The 19,156-nt window shown below is 32.7% G+C and overlaps 1 protein-coding gene across 7 annotated transcripts in view; it reads right to left on the bottom strand.

The window, feature by feature from the left end:
- LOC128240221 (muscle M-line assembly protein unc-89-like) overlaps positions 1 to 19,156 on the bottom strand; it is a 71,372-nt gene that overhangs the window by 15,395 nt on the left and 36,821 nt on the right. For all 7 annotated transcript variants that reach the window (XM_052956739.1, XM_052956741.1, XM_052956744.1 and 4 more), the window contains 8 exons: positions 11,784 to 12,038; positions 7,000 to 7,152; positions 5,720 to 5,803; positions 5,139 to 5,341; positions 3,598 to 4,522; positions 3,224 to 3,353; positions 1,612 to 2,024; positions 1,130 to 1,321 (listed from right to left, as the gene is read on the bottom strand). In XM_052956739.1, the coding sequence (XP_052812699.1) occupies positions 1,130 to 1,321; positions 1,612 to 2,024; positions 3,224 to 3,353; positions 3,598 to 4,522; positions 5,139 to 5,341; positions 5,720 to 5,803; positions 7,000 to 7,152; positions 11,784 to 12,038 (2,355 nt within the window). The remainder of the gene's footprint in view (positions 1 to 1,129; positions 1,322 to 1,611; positions 2,025 to 3,223; positions 3,354 to 3,597; positions 4,523 to 5,138; positions 5,342 to 5,719; positions 5,804 to 6,999; positions 7,153 to 11,783; positions 12,039 to 19,156) is intronic.

Below are 19,156 nucleotides of genomic sequence, written 5' to 3'. Positions count from 1 at the left end.
ATCAAATTCTAATTTATTTAAAAAACTTTGTATGCTACTCTTTGCCTTTGAGGCAATCAAAATTACATCAATTACAAACTTTTTCGTCAACCAATACTTAACATGAAACACACGGTTCTATAACATGTTACAGAAATTTTATGATTAAAAAAATCTTACATTTTTTTATAAACACTCCTCTTTAACACAAATTTTAAACCTCAAAAGTGCACAATGTTTTGAAATATGAACTCGAACACATTTTCAATCACAAGAAAATCTATCCGATAACGTCACACAAAAACATCAATTATTTCAGAAGTTAGAAAGTTGAACTAATGAACTGAATGAAAGCTAAATTACTGATTAACTGATTGCATTATTCTGCGTCAAGGACTGTTATTATTTCATTTACTTCACAAAAAATCTGGAGCGCATTCTGAAGTCACTAGCGACACAAGATCGTTGTTTCATCTGAAGCTGAATGTTTTCCGCAGACACACCTTACATCAAAAAACATTTCACTTGATTTCAGGTCATGAGAAAGTGCACTTTCACATATTTCATGAAATACTTTTAATTCAAGCAAGAATACTAGAAGAGCATGCTATTGCTAGTCCACTTTTCTTTAATTATCTTGATAGTCGTGAAAACGATTTTTTTATTGAATAAAGTAAATGTTAAAAAAATAATATAGTGCAACAAACAGGTCATAACTCGGAATTTTATTTAAACAAAAGTTTTGGGCTGGGCTGTATATGCACAAAGTTTCTGGCAACTTGTATACCAAGTTTCATTTGAATATCCTGAAAGGTTTTTGAGTAATGGCCAAGGTCAAAGTTTTTGCAAAATGACCCCAATGACTGTGACATACCAGACAACAAGACAAGCTAACAGTAGGGAATAAGTAACTTTTAACATTGGGAATGAAAAATTGACAGCAGCGTCTACTTTCTTTCAAATAGGCATATACTTGTCATTGAATGGCTCATAAATGTTTATTAAGAGGAAGTAAAATGAAATAATTATGAAAAAATGAGTAAAAAGAACCGACTGCATCGTCTACCTTTGTTCATCACTATACACATGTGCATAAATAATACATAATTGCTTATTTTGATAAATGTTAAAAAATATAAAATATACTTACTTTTTACACTAAGTATGAAGTACTGGCAGCATCGCCCATGTTCGTTCATTGCTATACACATGTATTGTCCTGCATCGTCCAACGTCATGTTGTACATTGTCAGGTTTTGTCGGCACCCATCCTTGATAATCTCGTAATTCTCGGAGTTCTCCAGTTCCTCGATTTCGTCTCGAATTCGGTACCAGAAAATGTCTAAAGAAGAATTACAAGTTTGGAAATACTTAATATTTGGAAAATATCTTAACAAAACTAAGCAGATGTTTTGGTGACTTATTTTTCTTCAGACAGTTCATTCATTATTTTCTCTTTTCCTCAGATTGATGACACAATCCTTTTATATTTCAAATTTTGACTTTTGACAGGTCTCTCTTTGAATTTTCATTCACATTTCAATAACATTAATGATAAATATCCCTAAACTAACAACCATCTAGTAATTTCCAAAAATGTACAGAAAATAGCCTGTATTGTTAACAACATACCTAGAGGCTGAGTACCACCGACCCTACAATTGAACTTTGCCGGTTCCCCTTCTGCGATCGTCACACTGATAGGTGGAATTTCAAACTTTGGGTCATCTTTTTCGGATTGAACTAGCTCTTCCGACAACTTTACAGCAGACTTTATACTAGCTTTACTAGTATTCATGCTATTTTGATCCATTTGGTTGCCGTGGTAACCATAATCGGAAAACGATGATGAATAAGGTCGAGAAGATATCGATTCAGCATCTGATTCACCCTCAGTTGGTACGGAGTTGTTAGCCTGTCCAGAACTGCTGGAAGTCTTACGAGTGATTCTCGCGATTTCTTCACTAGTTTTGGCGTAAAATGAGTTTTCTTCATCACTGAGGTCATGGTCGTCTGAGAGATCAGATGACATCTCATCAACGTCCCTGAAGAAACAATAGCGCGGTATATTAAAATGCAATCAATTTAGTACTCTGGGACTTTTATTTCATTTAGGATTTTAGTCTTAAAGTGAAATTATCTAAGTGTCATATTCTTTTTATATTTGTATTCATTTGTAACAACTGAAGTTTAAGTTAAATATGAGTTGAAAACACACAAGTTGAATTTTTTTTTAGATGACATGTTGCCAACTGGGACATTTCTACAGATTAAGATTTTTTAAGTTCTGACTAAAATCCATTATTGAAATGGGCCCCTGATTTGTAGGTCTAAAATTCAAATGGTTTAATTTTCTATTTATTTTTGGCAAAATCAAGCTTTTGCTTTAACGTGACACTGTTAACTTTTGTGCATCATCCTTAATTTTGAAGACTTTGTTTGGTATTATGACATTTTCAAAAACTTTAATTGTAAACACGAGCTCCAACATATCGATTGTCCAGATAAAAACCTTCAAAATAAGTTCCTTAGGAGTGGATCATGCTTTAACTCACCAACTATATCATCAAACAAACCATATCTTCACACAAACCTTATCCAATAAAATCAAATCGTCATTACTTCTTTTCAGACTAACAAAATATTACCTAACATTATTATTTTTATAAACTTATTATAACAAGAAATGATTCACATATGAAAAAATGATTTAAAACAATGCAATTCACAGCAGCATCCAACTTCTTATAATTTTTTTACAAAAGCATTATGGTACATAATGTTAGGCCTTTTAATTAATTCCCATGCCAAAAAGACAACACCATTTCAACCATAATTGGATTTCATTTGTAACATATTCTTTTAAGAGAAATGTCATTTACATAAAATGTGAATAATTCTCTTCTCTGACTTAACTGAAAGCTCACTTAGTAATACTGGCAAGGGCAGAAGAAACCTTTCCAAATCACCCCAAAACTCAAAATGGGGTGTCAAAATTCAAATTCAGAATCAAATTATAATGCTTAACTAATTAGTGTTTGACATGTACCATTTTCTGATGCTGGGAACCAGAAGGTTGGCTTTAGGTTATGAAACCTGTATACCATACCTTCGTTTGGAGGTTTACAATTTTTTTTTCACAAATATCATTTATTTGTTGCAAAAACTCTAATCTTACTTATGTTTTACTTTTCCAATAATGGGAGCCAGTTGCTTTCAAACTTTAATCCTACTTATTAGTTACCTGTTTCCGATGATGGGAGCCAGCAGGTTGACATTAGGTTGCGGTACACGGACAATGCCTTCCCCAAAGTTGTGGGGCGGTTTAACCCGCGATCGTGACATGCTCTCGTAAGAGTCAATCCCTGAAGCACCTATTGGGTAAAACAATGATTTATCGTTATTGTTTCAAATGTTTCATATTCCCTACAAATTCCTGTTTTAAAATTTGCTTAATTTAAGTAATCACATTAACATCCATTCAATCAATGAAATAATCCCATGAAAATAATACATACCTCAAAATAATTTCAGCAAAACCTTATTTTATTTAATAAATCAGAGCTGTATTGAAATTTTTTGCTTTAATTACACAAAAAAAACATATCTTGCACGCACCTTTAAACATCCAGTTTCCCCGCCAGTCAATCTCTGAGGCTCCACCTACTGCCCCCTCATTGTTCACATCCTCCTCTTCGTCTTCCAATAACTCCTCCTCAGTCTCTTCCAAAATTGGTGCGAGATTCATCGATAATAAATCGGGATCTACTTCATTTATACCAAAGTCATGATACTCGTAATCCAGTTCGCTGAAATCTGGAAACCGATTATCCTGATCGTGGACTTTGTCAAATGTAAAAAATCTGGAATTAAAATCGTCTTGAGCTTCTTCATGATCAACTTCTTCATAATCCATATTTTCTTCAATCGGTTCACTTTCAACTTCTTCCGTAAACTTGGCTTCCTCATATAATGGTTTTGGCACAACCTCTTTCGCAAAACTTCGCAATTTTTCGAACTCGCTTTTTAATATTTTTTCATCCTCTGGGTCTGGCTCAGAATTAGTTGAGTCTAACCTCCGTTTCTCACCTTTTTTATTATGCACACTTTTATTTGCACTGATTGAATCAGTTGATGTATCTGCACTCTCGTTGGGTGTCAATTTTGTAGGTGAAATATTCCCTGAATCATCCAAATTGCTCCCATGGCCACCATCAACAATATCATGCTGATTATCATTATCCAAATGTATAGTATTATCACTTGTTTCACCTATAGGTTCTATATACACACCTTTTGCACTAATATTTGAATTTATATCACTATGAACATTGTCACTTTGTGGTGATTTCCCACTTTGGGATAAATGATTATCTTTTGGCACATTAACTCCTGGTACATGTTGCTCCTCCTCAATTGAAGAGTTCCTACTCCTAACCACTGTTTTTACCTCCGATCCTGAAGAGTCCCTTCTCTCATCTGCTGACCTTGGTTCATCAAGGTCAAGATGAATTCCATTTTGATTTCTGTGTATTTCCAACATCTGAAAGATTAAAGGAGAAATAAAATATAATCAAAACGAGATAAGTGTCAACTTCAACCTCAAGTCATGGCTTCGAAACAAACAGGGTGTTTACTCTTTTGAGCTAAAAGCTTGAAACCCCCCCAAAAAATGGACTCAGGAGTAATTCATCAGTCTTAAGCTTAATTTACAATCAATCACTAGGGCAAATTAGTAGAAACTAAACATGCAGTAATACCTTATAAAATACAAAGCTAAAAGCATTAATTACTTAAAAGTTGTCATTAAAATTATCCCTGTCATTAAAATTATCACTGTTATCCAGTGATCGAAATTAGCACAGGCCTGCGATATCTGCATTAATGAAAATTTCGTATGGCTTGTTCAAAACTTGACTTAAATAGTCAGGCTCATAACAAATTTAATAAACAAAAATAAGAATTTCTGATTATCAATTCCAAAGTATAATTTCGAAGACTGGTTACAACCATTTACAGATTTTCTTAGTATTATATGCTAAATTTGTACTTTGCTGCACAATTGTACCTTTTGTTTTAACAAGAATACTTGTAATACAGTCTCAAATGTTGGGTTATTGATATACTAAAAGAATTTCCTCGAGATGTATCAAACATACCCTAGCTATCACAGCTTGCGCTATCTGCTCTTCCAACGATTTCTGCTCCGAGGAATCATCGGATAACGACGATAAATCAGAAACAGCCTCATCACTTGTGAGATCAAGTGATTCCCCGAGACGATCTTCTACGAGTTTCGAGATCATCTGACGTACTTTGAGACTCGTTAACGATGGGTTGGTGGCACAAGATTCGTCAAAACCTGCAAATGTAATGCATTTTTAACAATAATATATTACGGGCACCAAAAGTGAATATTTAACTCTTTGCTATGCCACTTGTGAAAAATAACTTTTGTTACTTACTCGATGATATATATTACCATCTTACACTGGAGCAAACAATTATCCTCTATATCTACAGAAATCACATATAAGGTAATTGTTATTGATAGCCAACACCATCACTTATCTGTTATTTCTTCAAAGGGCATATCTCAATAATTATGAAAGCCAGAGTTGTGGGCCTTGCTGTATGCTGACTAGCAACATGTGTACCAAGTTTAATTCAAATATCTTCAATGGCTGGACAATTTTCTTCATAAGTTTTAAACAATTTAGCATAATACATGGAAACTTACTTTCGACAGCCAGCTCCAACCGCTGAGACAGACTGACCAGAAGATCTTTAATCTTCGCTCTGTACGTGGTCATAAGATCACCATCTGAAACAGAACACAGACACAATATATAACTATTACATAAAAGTATTTGTATGGTTAATTGTAGGGTTACCATCAATTGTAGATATTCTTTCAGATCTTCAGGTGGCGACGCAATCTGTCTTTGACCCAAGAGGTTGCAGTTTTGAGCCCACCTGATGGTGCATGTTCTCTTGACCTCTCATAAAACAGGAATTTGATTGACCTGGCAGCTGAAAGCATTTCAGCAAGGGTTTGGGGGCCCTTTAGGCCTCCAATGGGATGAAACATCCTGCCTAGAGGCAAAACTGAGTATTTTAGAAGCTCCTTTGAGGGCTATCCATGCTTCCTATCATCACCTTAATGCAAAAAACTCAATATCTACTTCTATTTCTGTATTCAGTTATTGCATTGGGGTGACAAATTATATAAATTTAAACAAACTTAGGAGTAGCTACTAACAACAAAAAAAGAATCAGAGTGGACAACTCACATCCCTGGTTATAAGGACATTAATAGTACTGGAGTATAACCAGGAGATGGATTCCAGTGATTCATATCAGCAATATATCAACCAAAATGCCGAAGATGACACACACCAAAACTTCAATAGTATCACTAATTTTAGATCTTTTGTTTTCATTTCAATGGAATGTATATGAATAAAAATGATTAAAGTATTATTGCATGATACAATTTTCTTTATTGTTCCATGAAGTGATTAACATACAAAGTGTATTTTGAATTGCAGGTGCATTTAGTGAGGCCTAATTTTGAAACAATACACGATTGAGTCAGGATATGCAAAGAGAATTGCTATTATTTCAAAAGTAGGCCAAAAGTATTGAAATAATTTGGTCCTACTCTTGTATCCATGCAGCACCAATTGTTAGCATTCAGATTGGCCAGTTAGCACAGAGGTTATCACACTTACTTCACACCAAGGCAATCCGGGTTCTATTCCCAGCCTTGGTGTATGTGAGTTTGGTTGGGGGGTCACCAAGCAGACCAAGAAGGTTTTCTACATGCTAACCCACAGCACAAGATCAAAATCTTGGGCAACATCTTACTAACCAAAGTGACTGAGCGTAAGTTTATAAAAAATAATGTTTAAACTAATTGTAAAAGTTTCCAACAAAACACCATCTCAAAGAAATAGTTATAAGAATTGTTTCCAAAATTATCATTTTGATGAAGTATATTCTATTAAAATTTCTTACATGAAGTACTGCCATATCCATGTGGCATGGAGCCTTCCCGAGGTGAGAGACTTTCAAATGACTGCTGCATCTCAGACATTAGATTGTCGAACCGGACCTTGAACTTCGCCTCTTCAGTTCGCTTTGTGCTCTCAAACGCTTCTTTATAAATGTCTGAAATGAAAAAATAAGTTTTACTAGTTAGCTACAGTAGCTTATACTTTTTTATTTAACCTCAAATGTACATATGTATTGTACTGTGTGTATAATGTATTTTGATTTTTTTTTTATGATAAGCCATTTTATCCTTTAAAGTTTTAATTAATGTTCTTTTTGGTTCTGTTAAGACAGCTTATTATCTTAAAGCTGTTTTGAACTCATTATGAATTTTTTGTATTAAACAGCAGTGATGTTGATGTTAGTATGAAAAAACCCCTGAATTCATTCGAGCAAAAAAAATCAATCTTTTTGCATAAAAAATGAACACATTTCCAACATGTGATACTGATCAAATATGTGGTGAAATCTGAGTAATTTATCTTTGCTTCATGTAAAACATTCGACTTCTCCAACAAGTGATAAATCTAACAATTAGGTAACAAATTTTACACTTTTCAAGGTATGAAACCTACCCTTTGATCGTGTTTGATAAACTACAGAAAAAAACACACCTCGGCATGTCAACAGGTTAACTATTTACAACAACGTATTGTTATGCTTGAATGTTTTAGAATTTTACTACTTTGACTGTAAATGGATCTTAGTTATCTCCCTTCAGTCATCAAGCAACAAAGAGGTTAGAGACCACTAATTTTTTTTTTTCTATATTGATAATTTGCACTCAAACCCCACTGATTTCTAGACTTTCACGCCCCCCTTAACCATAATTATGAAAAGAAATGTTGACATATCTACTAACCATTAAACAGAAAAAAAACATGGGTAACACTTCCATAATTGGTGTAAAATACCCACGATTTAAATGCATAGTTGTAAATAACAGGAGAGGTTGGGGAACGCTACGGGTACGTGTACATGTGCACTTCTGCTTTATGCGCTACATCATCAAGGTATATTATACATTATACAAGGTTAAATTGGCACTTACAACAGCATGAGGAAAGTGATTTATTTGTGTTATGCAAGTATCAATGATCTGTTTCAAGAACACGTTTTAAGAAAGAATTCGCAAACAACATGCAATGTTTGCATGCAGGACTGTACAGCTACATATTCAAGTACATATGTACACATGTGGCCTGAAAACCTTTAAAGTAATATTGTTTTCTATGTATAGTTGACAATGGGTCTGAGGCAACAAAAGTGAAATTATGTTAATAAGAAAAATTCTCATTAGTAAATCAATAATGATGCAACAAATATATAATAAAATTGCAACAAATTGATAAACAAGCATCCCACAATATCCCCCACATTGTGTCTGACCATTTCTTTGTGTCAATACCCTTAAATGAGCATAAATCTCTTCCAATAAGTATCGATCGCTGACTTTTATGTACATAGCGCTGTTAATAATTAATTACATGGACAATAACTATGTCTTATTAGCATACAACAGGCTAAAGACGAACAACTGGGGAGATTATCGAACATGCAAACAATTTCTCTAAAATCCTCAGAATGCAGTCTTATCAAACAGTATTACACGTAACATTTCTAGGCATTGCAAGTCCATGCAGACAGGTTTGTATCACCTAATGTTTAACATATAAAACAATTTACTGAAGTGTTCTATATTTACGCAATTTAATATATTTTGAGGACTGAAATTTATGACAAAGTAACCACATATCAAAAGGTTGACATCGCTTGTCTGTTTTTCTCACTCGGTTGAAGTTGTAATACTTTGATGCAATTTCTTGCTTTTTCTTTCTCCTTACATTTTTTTACATACGAATGTACTGTGATTGCAAGTAAAACTGACATTTTTAAACTCAGAATTTTCCATTAGTTGAATGTGCTTTAATTTCAAATAAAAATGACATTTTTACACTTAGAATTTTCTTTTAGTTGAATTGACTGTTATTTCAAGTAAAACTGACATTATTCAACATAGAATTTTTCATTTGTTGAATGAACTGTAATTTCAAGTAATTTCATGACTTTTTCTGCTTAATTTTTTCACTTAGTGTAATGCACTGTAACTTCAAGTGTTACTGACATACTTAATACAGTAGCTGTTATTCAACCATGTGGTAAATTTTTATTATATACTCGACTATAAATAACCTTAACAGACTTACCTAACATTTTCCATCAAGCATTAACGTCATTTTTTATTCCAAAACTAGATGACACATTCAGAACACTTACATGCATAGTACATGTATATCTAACTTCAGTAAACTACAAAGATGCAATAACATTTAACAAGCCATTAAAACAAATTGGACATGACATTACAAGAATCCAAAAATGTCGCCTTTCCAAAAACGGTCACGATACTTTACAAAGAGTGCAAATTTGTCATGTTTCTAATGGACAAAGATTTGTACCAACAAAAAACTACAATCCTGAGTCAGGCCTGTGTACTACCTTCGGCCAAATTAATTGACCTTTGTACTTAAATGTCTGCTCCACCTTTGAGAATACGACAGCTGACCTCGTGTAACTTATCAAACTTATTTCGTGGCAATTTGCATATAACAATGACCATTAACATATTTGCCATAATTAGCAATTCGTAATATGACATGAATACATGATATTTCAAATTAATTGCCATTCTGACAAAATGTTAATGTTTGCTTATAGTATAATGTTGAAATGATCATTACATTATAATGTCACACAGTATATTAACTTTAGGAATATTATGGATGTCACAGATGTTTTTATACATAACATCGACCTATATTATATTTTTGCATATATAAAATCTTTTGTGCACAGCTGATATCAAAATATATTCCATTATTCACTTGAAATCCATATATATATAAATCACATTTCTGGTCCTATTCTATTCAAGTTCAAGTTATTCATTTTTTAATCTTATTATTTATTTAATTTACAAGGGGTGAATGCGAAAAGGTTCTAAGCGACATTAAATATAGAAGAAGGTAAAATCTTTTCGCTTTCACCCCCGTTACTGTAGCAAATATCCTTATATATTGGGCTAATTGTTTTGTTAAAATATACAACTTTGTTAACGTCATAGTTGTTAACTTTCAAATTTTTACTTCTTTAAAAGTTTCAAGAATAAATAAGCTTGTGATCAGCAGTATTTGAAATAAGATTTGAGACATTAACTGTCTCAGCTGTGCTTGTTTTAATTAATTATATGAACTCACCAAAACAAAGTTCATGTCTGAAAGTTCACAATGAAGTTAACAATATTGTTAACTTTAGCAAAGTTCTGACCAATCGACCCATGGTGTATGAATTGTCAATGCCCATGGTACCCTTATAATAGAGTTAAAAAAATTATAGTCTTATTAAGAACTCTCAGAGATGAACCATTTTGCCATTATTTTTTTTCATTTTTGTCTGAGAATGAGACAATTTTTATGTAAAGTCTGAGAAACAGTGAAAGATGACTTCTGAAAAAGGATCAGGTTGCAGGGTTTCATATTTACATTTGAAAATTGATGTTTATGAAAAAAAACATCATTCTTTAAGTATTTAGTAACACTTTTAGCCACAAAACTTAAATTTCGGAACGTAAAGATTAAAAACTGTGATCTGATATTTTGTCACCAGTCTTATATCACCAGTTCCAAGATATTTACGCAAACATTGGTTCATTCCAAGACAAAACAGGGTCAAACTGTGAATGTGAGTACAAAATTTGAATGGATGCCTTAATTTATGTACAAAGATTTATATAACTCCTTCTATGCATAAATTTTCTGTTGATATGAATTTTTAACAGTTTTGAATTACTTTCACAAAATATATTCAAAATATCCACATAAATTTCCACCCAACTTTTTTTTATCTAAATATATCTCAAAATAGGATGTTGAATTAATATATATAAAACATTTTCTTTTCTAAATGGATGAAATAAAACTTTTTCTTCAACTTTCAAAACAGCTATTTTATATGGAGGCGTTTCATTTACTGATGAATGTAACAGATATACATGACATATGTTTTTCACTATGCACATAATTGACTGAAGGCTAAAAGCTTGTCACACTAACCATCCTAGATAATTATTATCGCTTCACAAACGTTTTAGAGCGCAAAATCGTTTGTCAACTAGTATGTAAAATGATGTTTCAAGCATTAAAGCTTCAGGACTTTTGTAAAATAAATTCTTGCTGATAAAGGGGCATAACTTGACAACCACTTAACCCAGAGTTATGCTTCCTTCATGCCTATCATCATTGGTATCTTGTGTATTTATAACTGTTATTTTTGTGTATTTATAACTGTGTTATCATTCCATCAGTAATCAAGTATTGATTAATTCTGATTAGTATCAAACCTAAATTGAGTTTACATTCAAAACTTTTAAAATTATTTTCATTTTTAAAAAAAGAGCCGTAGACTGAACACAATGCCTGTTTGTTTTTGTTTTTTTCAGTCCATTACAGGGCATGATAACTCGACAATTATTTAACTAGAGATATGGGCCTGTGATTACAAAATGTGATCTGGCAATTAGGGTACTAGGTTTCATTTGAAATAATCCAATTTATAATGGCCAAGGTTAAAGTTATTGCATGCCGACGACACCAAGGCTGTCTCAATTAAACCCATTTCTTTTCTTCAAATATCAGATGGGTTGCAAAAAAGATGTTTTAAGATGTTTATATTTTTTTATGATGCATTACCTCGTTTATCTTGCTCTTTTGTATCCAAATCTTCGATTGTCTGCGTAGGCGTGGTCGCCATTCTCGGAACGTGCTTTGGTGTTGTCTGTGTAGACATTCCGATGCTTTCCATTGATGTATTCGATGAGGATTCCTCGTTGCCATAGTTACCATTGGTTTCGGTTCCCGTGGATACGGAATGCTGGGAATTATGGGTATTCTGGGTGACAGGGGGTAACAGTGGTGGGGGCGGTGAGAACAGCCCATTGTCAATTTCTGAAAATAAACCAATTTTCTTTTTAAAAACAGCAACTCTTAGAAATAATTCATATGATATTGGAACATTTTTCTCAATTTTCAATCTAAACAAATCAATCTTTTATTTAAAAGGAAATCATAAATGCTTTTAGCATTGATACAAGTCATCATCCAAGTCACTGCACATCCATTAGCTGATTTATTGAAATTATACACAACAAGCAGTTAAATATGCCCACTTGGGTATTATTTCAGGTTTATGTACAATATTACCAAGCCTACGCTATGCTATAAGTAGCAAATGTAATTTGTTAAAATTAATAATTGTTTTATATTTATGGGCGTGCTATTAGCTTGCTCCAACTATTGATTAGGGTTAAGACTGCTCCAATATGGTACATTTAGGACATTTAAGGACACATAGACAATAATCATTAAATTTTTCATACAGTAAGAGCACTATACCAACCATCCCATTCCCCTCTCCCCAGGTTATCTGTCAAATTGCCTAAATATTTTGCAAATGTTTTGACATAATTGTACTAATTTCATGTTAAACTATATTCCGTTGAGCAAGACAGCAAATTTCTGTCTCCAAACCTCTTTGGATTTAATAACATCGAAGCGTAGATCAAAATCAAATGCTTATCTGCCCAAATCCTTTGTGATATAGTCACTTTTCCCAAATATAGAAAACCTTTATATATTTAAGGATTTATGAAAAGTTACAATATATACAAATCTAAGTAAGCAATGACATAGCTATCTATGCTGTTTCAATATTTGTGGCTACTATTTATCTTTCCGGGTCATTTACAATGACATTGTCAAAATGCTTTTTCTAAATTTCTGAAGTACAAAAATGTAAGAAGTTTCTTTTCTTTAACTTAAATTATAAAAGATCACTGTCAATCTTTAATGTGGTACAATCATGTAGAATTTAAGCAAGAGCACATAGTGTTAATGTCAGTGCATAATTCATTGTTTTTTATCAGGGGACATAACTCTTCTATGAATTCAACCTGACTAATACACCTTGTAATAATTTTGGCCACCAAGTAATGTAATTTTCTGAGCCTGTGTAAATTGGTCAGAAATTTTCATGGGGGATAAGACTAGCCCTAAATTCTTGAACACTGGTTCATTTAACCAAATATTACTTTGCTGTGCCACCTTGATCATATACATTAAAACATAATATATATTTATCTTTTAACTTAATTTCCATTATTTATTTATTCTGGTTATGGTCAAAGTAATGGCTGTTGAACAATTAGTTATTATATAATAATATTATTATGATGTACACTTCATTAAAAAGAAAGTAATTTCAAAACATACATTTATAATAGTTATTTTATTATAACCATGTCACTGTAAATGATTCAATATTATATCATTTAAGCTCAAGTTATATCACTTACCCAATTTATCAATATTTACCAATGAAATTGGACTTTTAAATTAAAAACATTTTCAAATTACTGAAACCTTAAACATATAGAACAAATTCTAAAGATTTCCGACACTAAGGGTTGTTATACTTTCAACAAAATCTTGTACCAAAGTTTGAACGGACTTTGTCAAAATGGGGAAGCCCTATTTTCCTTTTAAATATTTGCATTTTGAGATATTTAATATTCAACAGATTATACAAGTTATTTCATTATGAAGTAAAATTTCAATTACGAAATCATAACATGGTCACCCAACTAAATATTTACTGAAGGTGGACATTTTATGCCTCATTTTTTCCAGTCTTTTCAAAAGTTACAACAAGCCCATATAAAAATGCAATTTTTCACAATGGACTGAAAATTCAGTCTTTAACCTTTCGACCTTCGATATAAAATTTGTTAGGGATTAGTTTCTTATAGGTGTAATTGTCAAAAGACATTAAGGACGATTATTCTATCGCTACCTATAATCATTTTCAACCAGTCACCATGGCGAAAATACATGACCAAAATACGGTCTTGATCATTAACTTAAAAGATTGCTCCTAAATGACCCTTAAACTGATAACGTATCATAAATTCTGGTCTTTTTTGTTATAAACTACAAAAATGATCATACACCAGTGTCCAAAATAAAGTCGGGTATCACATGAAATCTCCCGAAATTACCATTTTTATCAAAGTATTAAATGCTGAAGTTTATGGTCAAATTTCCAATTGAGGCTTTTAACAATGAATCATGATCCTATGCCTTTTCACACATTTACAGATTGATGGTTTCACTATTGCGACGTATCAGTGTATGAAATCATTTGGTCAGTGCATGTTTTTCTTACACTGTCAGATGATCGAACCGCAATTCTAAAATGTTCAATGTTAATAATAAAACTCAAACTTTTGAAATACTGCCTTCTCATTGGACAAAATAAAATGTTGACCACTAAAGATAGATAATTGACCCAACTTACGTGGTCAACATTTGATTTTGTCCAATGAAAAGGCATATTTCTCATGACCACAGTATGATTTCAGCTATCTGAACCGTGAGTAGCAGCTGAACAATGTCACAATCTATCATCAATGTCACATACATTGTACTGCGATAAACCTTTATCTGACCATTCACAAGCTTAATTTTTATGCTACTATCAGAGATATTTCGAAGAATTGTGTTGAGCTCATCGAATTATGAATACAACTGAAAAGAATATAAGTTCACCAAAGGACGTATATATATACTAGGGGCATATAATCATTCAGTAACGAAGCTATTGAAAAGAATATAAGTTCACCAAAGGACGTATATATATACTAGGGGCGTATAATCATTCAGTAACGAAGCTATTGAAAAGAATATAAGTTCACCAAAGGACGTATATATATACTAGGGGCGTATAATCATTCAGTAACGAAGCTATTGAAAAGAATATAAGTTCACCAAAGGACGTATATATATACTAGGGGCGTATAATCATTCAGTAACGAAGCTATTGAAAAGAATATAAGTTCACCAAAGGACGTATATATATACTTAAGGGGCGTATAACCATTCAGTAACGAAGCTATTGAAAAGAATATAAGTTCACCAAAGGACGTATATATATACTAGGGGCGTATAATCATTCAGTAACAAAGCTTATATGGTATTTGAGGTCTGTTTGTGTATCTAAATAAAAAAAAATATTTGAGAAACGTAAGGAATTTAAATTCTGTTGTGAAAAATGATAGAGACAAACAAATTTAAGAGAATTTTAAACAGCGAATAACATTTGAATTGTTTATAAATAATGTTTGCATAGACAGGAAAATGACCCAAGAGTCGCATATTTTAAGGTGATGAAACCAAAATAAACAGCCACTAAAGAAATATTACAGATATTCTACTTGGCAAAACAGTCATTGACCGTTCATGATCTATTTAAAGAGTATTGAAATTCAAATTACCTCCATTTTGAAGAGTATTTGATGTAAATGATGAAAATAATTCAACTGTAACATTAGTTTAAAGTTTAAAATGATACTGTTATTAAATGCAACTGACCAGTAAATTATACCTATAATGGATGTGTCATATTCTTTAGGGGAAAATAAGATTCTCCTTTCAACATTGATCATATTTCAAACTCAAAAGTCACCTTACGAATTTGACTCTGAAGAAAAAATAGTGGGAATTTTTTATAAAAATGATCATTCATGTTTCAAAAGATAACAATTACCATTTGCACTATCAAAAGCAATTCACTATAAAAATTATGTATCATTTATGAAGTGCAAAAACTGTTGGGGAGTGGGGTGTGTGTGAGTCCAGGCAAATCCAAAATCCAAAATTTTGTTGCCCAAATCCCAGCCCAGGTAAGTGGAGACAGCTTAAATAAAAAAAACCCTTGGGTTTGAGGTGTTAAAATCCAAGCTGCAATAATAACCCCCCACCCCTCCCCCCACAAGAATCTGACCAAAGCTATTTCCCACAAGGCCTGTCAAAAACCCACCAGTGGAGAATAACCTGAGCAGTATTAAAAGCACCCTACTTGCCCACTTTTCACCAGGTGGGGCAAAAAAGGTGACAATTTATGTACAATATATACCAACTTTATAGTTTGAGTCAACCTTCAGCTTCAAAGTGATCTGATGTAGATATTAAACCACAAAACAAATTCTTTCAATTTTATAAAAAAACTTATTCAGCATTTTAAATACCTTTCTATATACTTTCTTTACAAGATCGGTCACACGTGTTAATCACAATACAAATATCAAAATCGAGCACATGATCAGTAAATTTGAAAAGTAATGATAAACCAATATTAAACTGTATGAAATTCATACAAATATAGCTAATTACTTAGTTAAAATTTCTTTTTCTTGGGTAGCAATATTTGTAGAAGTTATTTTGATCTGAATGTTTTCAATTTTATATGACAGGTGGCGAAAACTGCACCTATAAGTCTTTCTTTAACATTTTCATCAATTAATAAAAACATGGTAAAGAAAAATATGTTACAAGCTTTATTATCTATATATTACGCAAAGTGCTCGAAATTAATGATGCTTGTATACGTAAGGTTTTTTTGTTCTGATTTGAAATATTATACAACATGAATAGATCAGTTCATACGTTCATTTTAAATGTTCTTTTTACAAACTATCTATGTCAGCAAAATTTTGTCAGCAGTCTCATATTTCTTTATTTAGTTTATTATACAAGTATTATGCATCAAAGTTTACCCACCCTCCCCCCACCCTGTATCATGTGTCTTCTACCCAAATCAAATGTTAATTGCAATGTAATGGTGTAATGTAACCCCAGTACTTGCAGGAAATGGATGCTCTGTCAGGTTTCCAAATAACGCCAAAGCCCCAAGCTCTTAAGTTATTCATATCATGAAACAGTTGATGATTTTATATAAGCATCTGAAAAAGTGTAAAATTTCAATATAATATATGGGGTAATTCAGAAGTTTTTCTCTATTTTATGCGCTCTCTATGAGTCATCGAAATAAGTCTTTTGGATGAACAAGCCTAAATTCATATACTATTGCTTGGCATTACATTTTTGAACAAGCTCTGCTTAACAAGCTCAGGATAATTGAGCAAGCTGAAAGCATTTTACCAGTTCAGGGTTGTCACGGCTTGTGCTATTTTCGACAAATGCGTTCTTAAGATACATTTAACATTGATCTTAGCAGGGACTGGTCATTCCAACAAAAGACAAAATGCTTATCGCAGAAATTTAGGACAAAAATGCTTAATGTGCATTGTTTTTACAAAGTTGAAATCTTAAAACAGGGCGTATCCATGAAAAGATTATATACATTGTAGACTTCATACAAAGGAACAATATAATGTTCCTTTTTTGTAGATTTTGTATCTTTAAGGAATCAAAACTCGGCATCTACAATGACATTTTACACCGACACATTGACAGAACATAATCATACGGCAATGAAACTTGAAGCGAACAAAATTTCATGAACAAAGATGAATTGACCCAGGTCGACTCCTAAGATGACAATCTGTCTTTTTTTCATAATATTAATATCATTTTTCACATAAAACATTTTACACTGGGAATTGAGTAGTCAGGGTTTTTTTATACAAATATTTTGAATTTTATAAAGATTACAAACAACTGAAACTCAGCACAAAATTATGAAAAAAATTGGATAAATGAGAAGCAAAATAGACTCATCTTAACATTATATGATTTTAAATTCTTCATTTTCACCAATATTTTAATTTACTATATACATAAGTAAATATCGAACTAAGTTTAACCTTCTTAAAAAAAGCATTCATTTTTTTTTTAGTAACCTTTCAATTCACCCATGGGGTAGAAATTTCCATTTTTCAAATGAATGGATGCTTTTCATTTTCCTGTATTCACCCTTACATCAGGTCATGCCATAAGATGATTATTTCAAGTGAATAACCTCAACAGTTCAGGTTTCTACCAACCATGAAATTCCAAATTACTAAATTGGCACAAATTTAATATGGATTTAACCTGTATAAAAACATTATTGTAAATTTGTATAACCTTAAACTGATAGGAAGATGCCTTAATAGATTAACATAATACAGCGTAATACCCAAAATATGCAAGGAAACTGGCTAGTAGACAGAATTGCACAATACGTGAGTTTAGTGTGCAAAGGGTTGGTTGTGCACTAAGAGTGTGTCGTGTACAAAGAGTTGGTTGTGCACTTAGAGTGTGTCGTGTACAAAGAGTTGGTTGTGCACTAAGAGTGTGTCGTGTACAAAGAGTTGGTTGTGCACTTAGAGTGTGTCGTGTACAAAGAGTTGGTTGTGCACTAAGAGTGTGTCGTGTACAAAGAGTTGGTTGTGCACTAAGAGTGTGTCGTGTACAAAGAGTTGGTTGTGCACTAAGAGTGTGTCATGTACAAAGAGTTGGTTGTGCACTTAGAGTGTGTCATGTACAAAGAGTTGGTTGTGCACTTAGAGTGTGTCATGTACAAAGAGTTGGTTGTGCACTTAGAGTGTGTCATGTACAAAGAGTTGGTTGTGCACTAAGAGTGTGTCGTGTACAAAGAGTTGGTTGTGCATTTAGAGTGTGTCATGTACAACGAGTTGGTTGTGCACTTAGAGTGTGTCATGTACAAAGAGTTAGTTGCGCACATAGAGCTTGTAGTGTACGAAGAGTTGGTTTGATTACTAAGTGTGTGAAGTGTACAAATATTTGGTTGTGCACTTAGAGCTTGTAGTGTACAAAGAGTTAGAGTGTGTAGTGTACACAGAGTTGGCTGTGCACTAAGAGTGTGTAGTGTACAAAGAGTTGGCTGTGCAATAAAAGGTTGTAGTGTACAAAGAGTTGGTTGTGCACTTAGAGGTTGATGTGCACTGTTGTACACAAAAGGTATTTTGGCATTATGTAGTGTACTGAGCGTTTGTAGCAATTTTATTTAAGAGTTTGTAGAGCACTGACATGTATGTGCACAGAGAGCCTGTGAGTAAGTGTATGTTGTCCTATTAATTAAATCTGCAAGGAATCCAGAAGAGATCAAACCTCAGCATGTCTTTTAAAATCATTTGAAAAGTGGGTGAAACATCCTGACTTAGATATGAAAGATATGTTCCATATCACTTCAAGGAGCTAAAGTAAGATTACGTTTTCAACCCTTCGCAAATAGTGTAGGTGTTAACTATAAATTATGTACATTT

Source organism: Mya arenaria, chromosome 7 (genome assembly GCF_026914265.1).
Source record: "Mya arenaria isolate MELC-2E11 chromosome 7, ASM2691426v1".
NCBI classification, from domain to species: Eukaryota; Metazoa; Mollusca; class Bivalvia; order Myida; family Myidae; genus Mya; species Mya arenaria.
The sequence above is the reverse complement of the archived record's forward strand: the minus strand, read 5'-3'. Positions and strand labels throughout refer to the sequence as shown.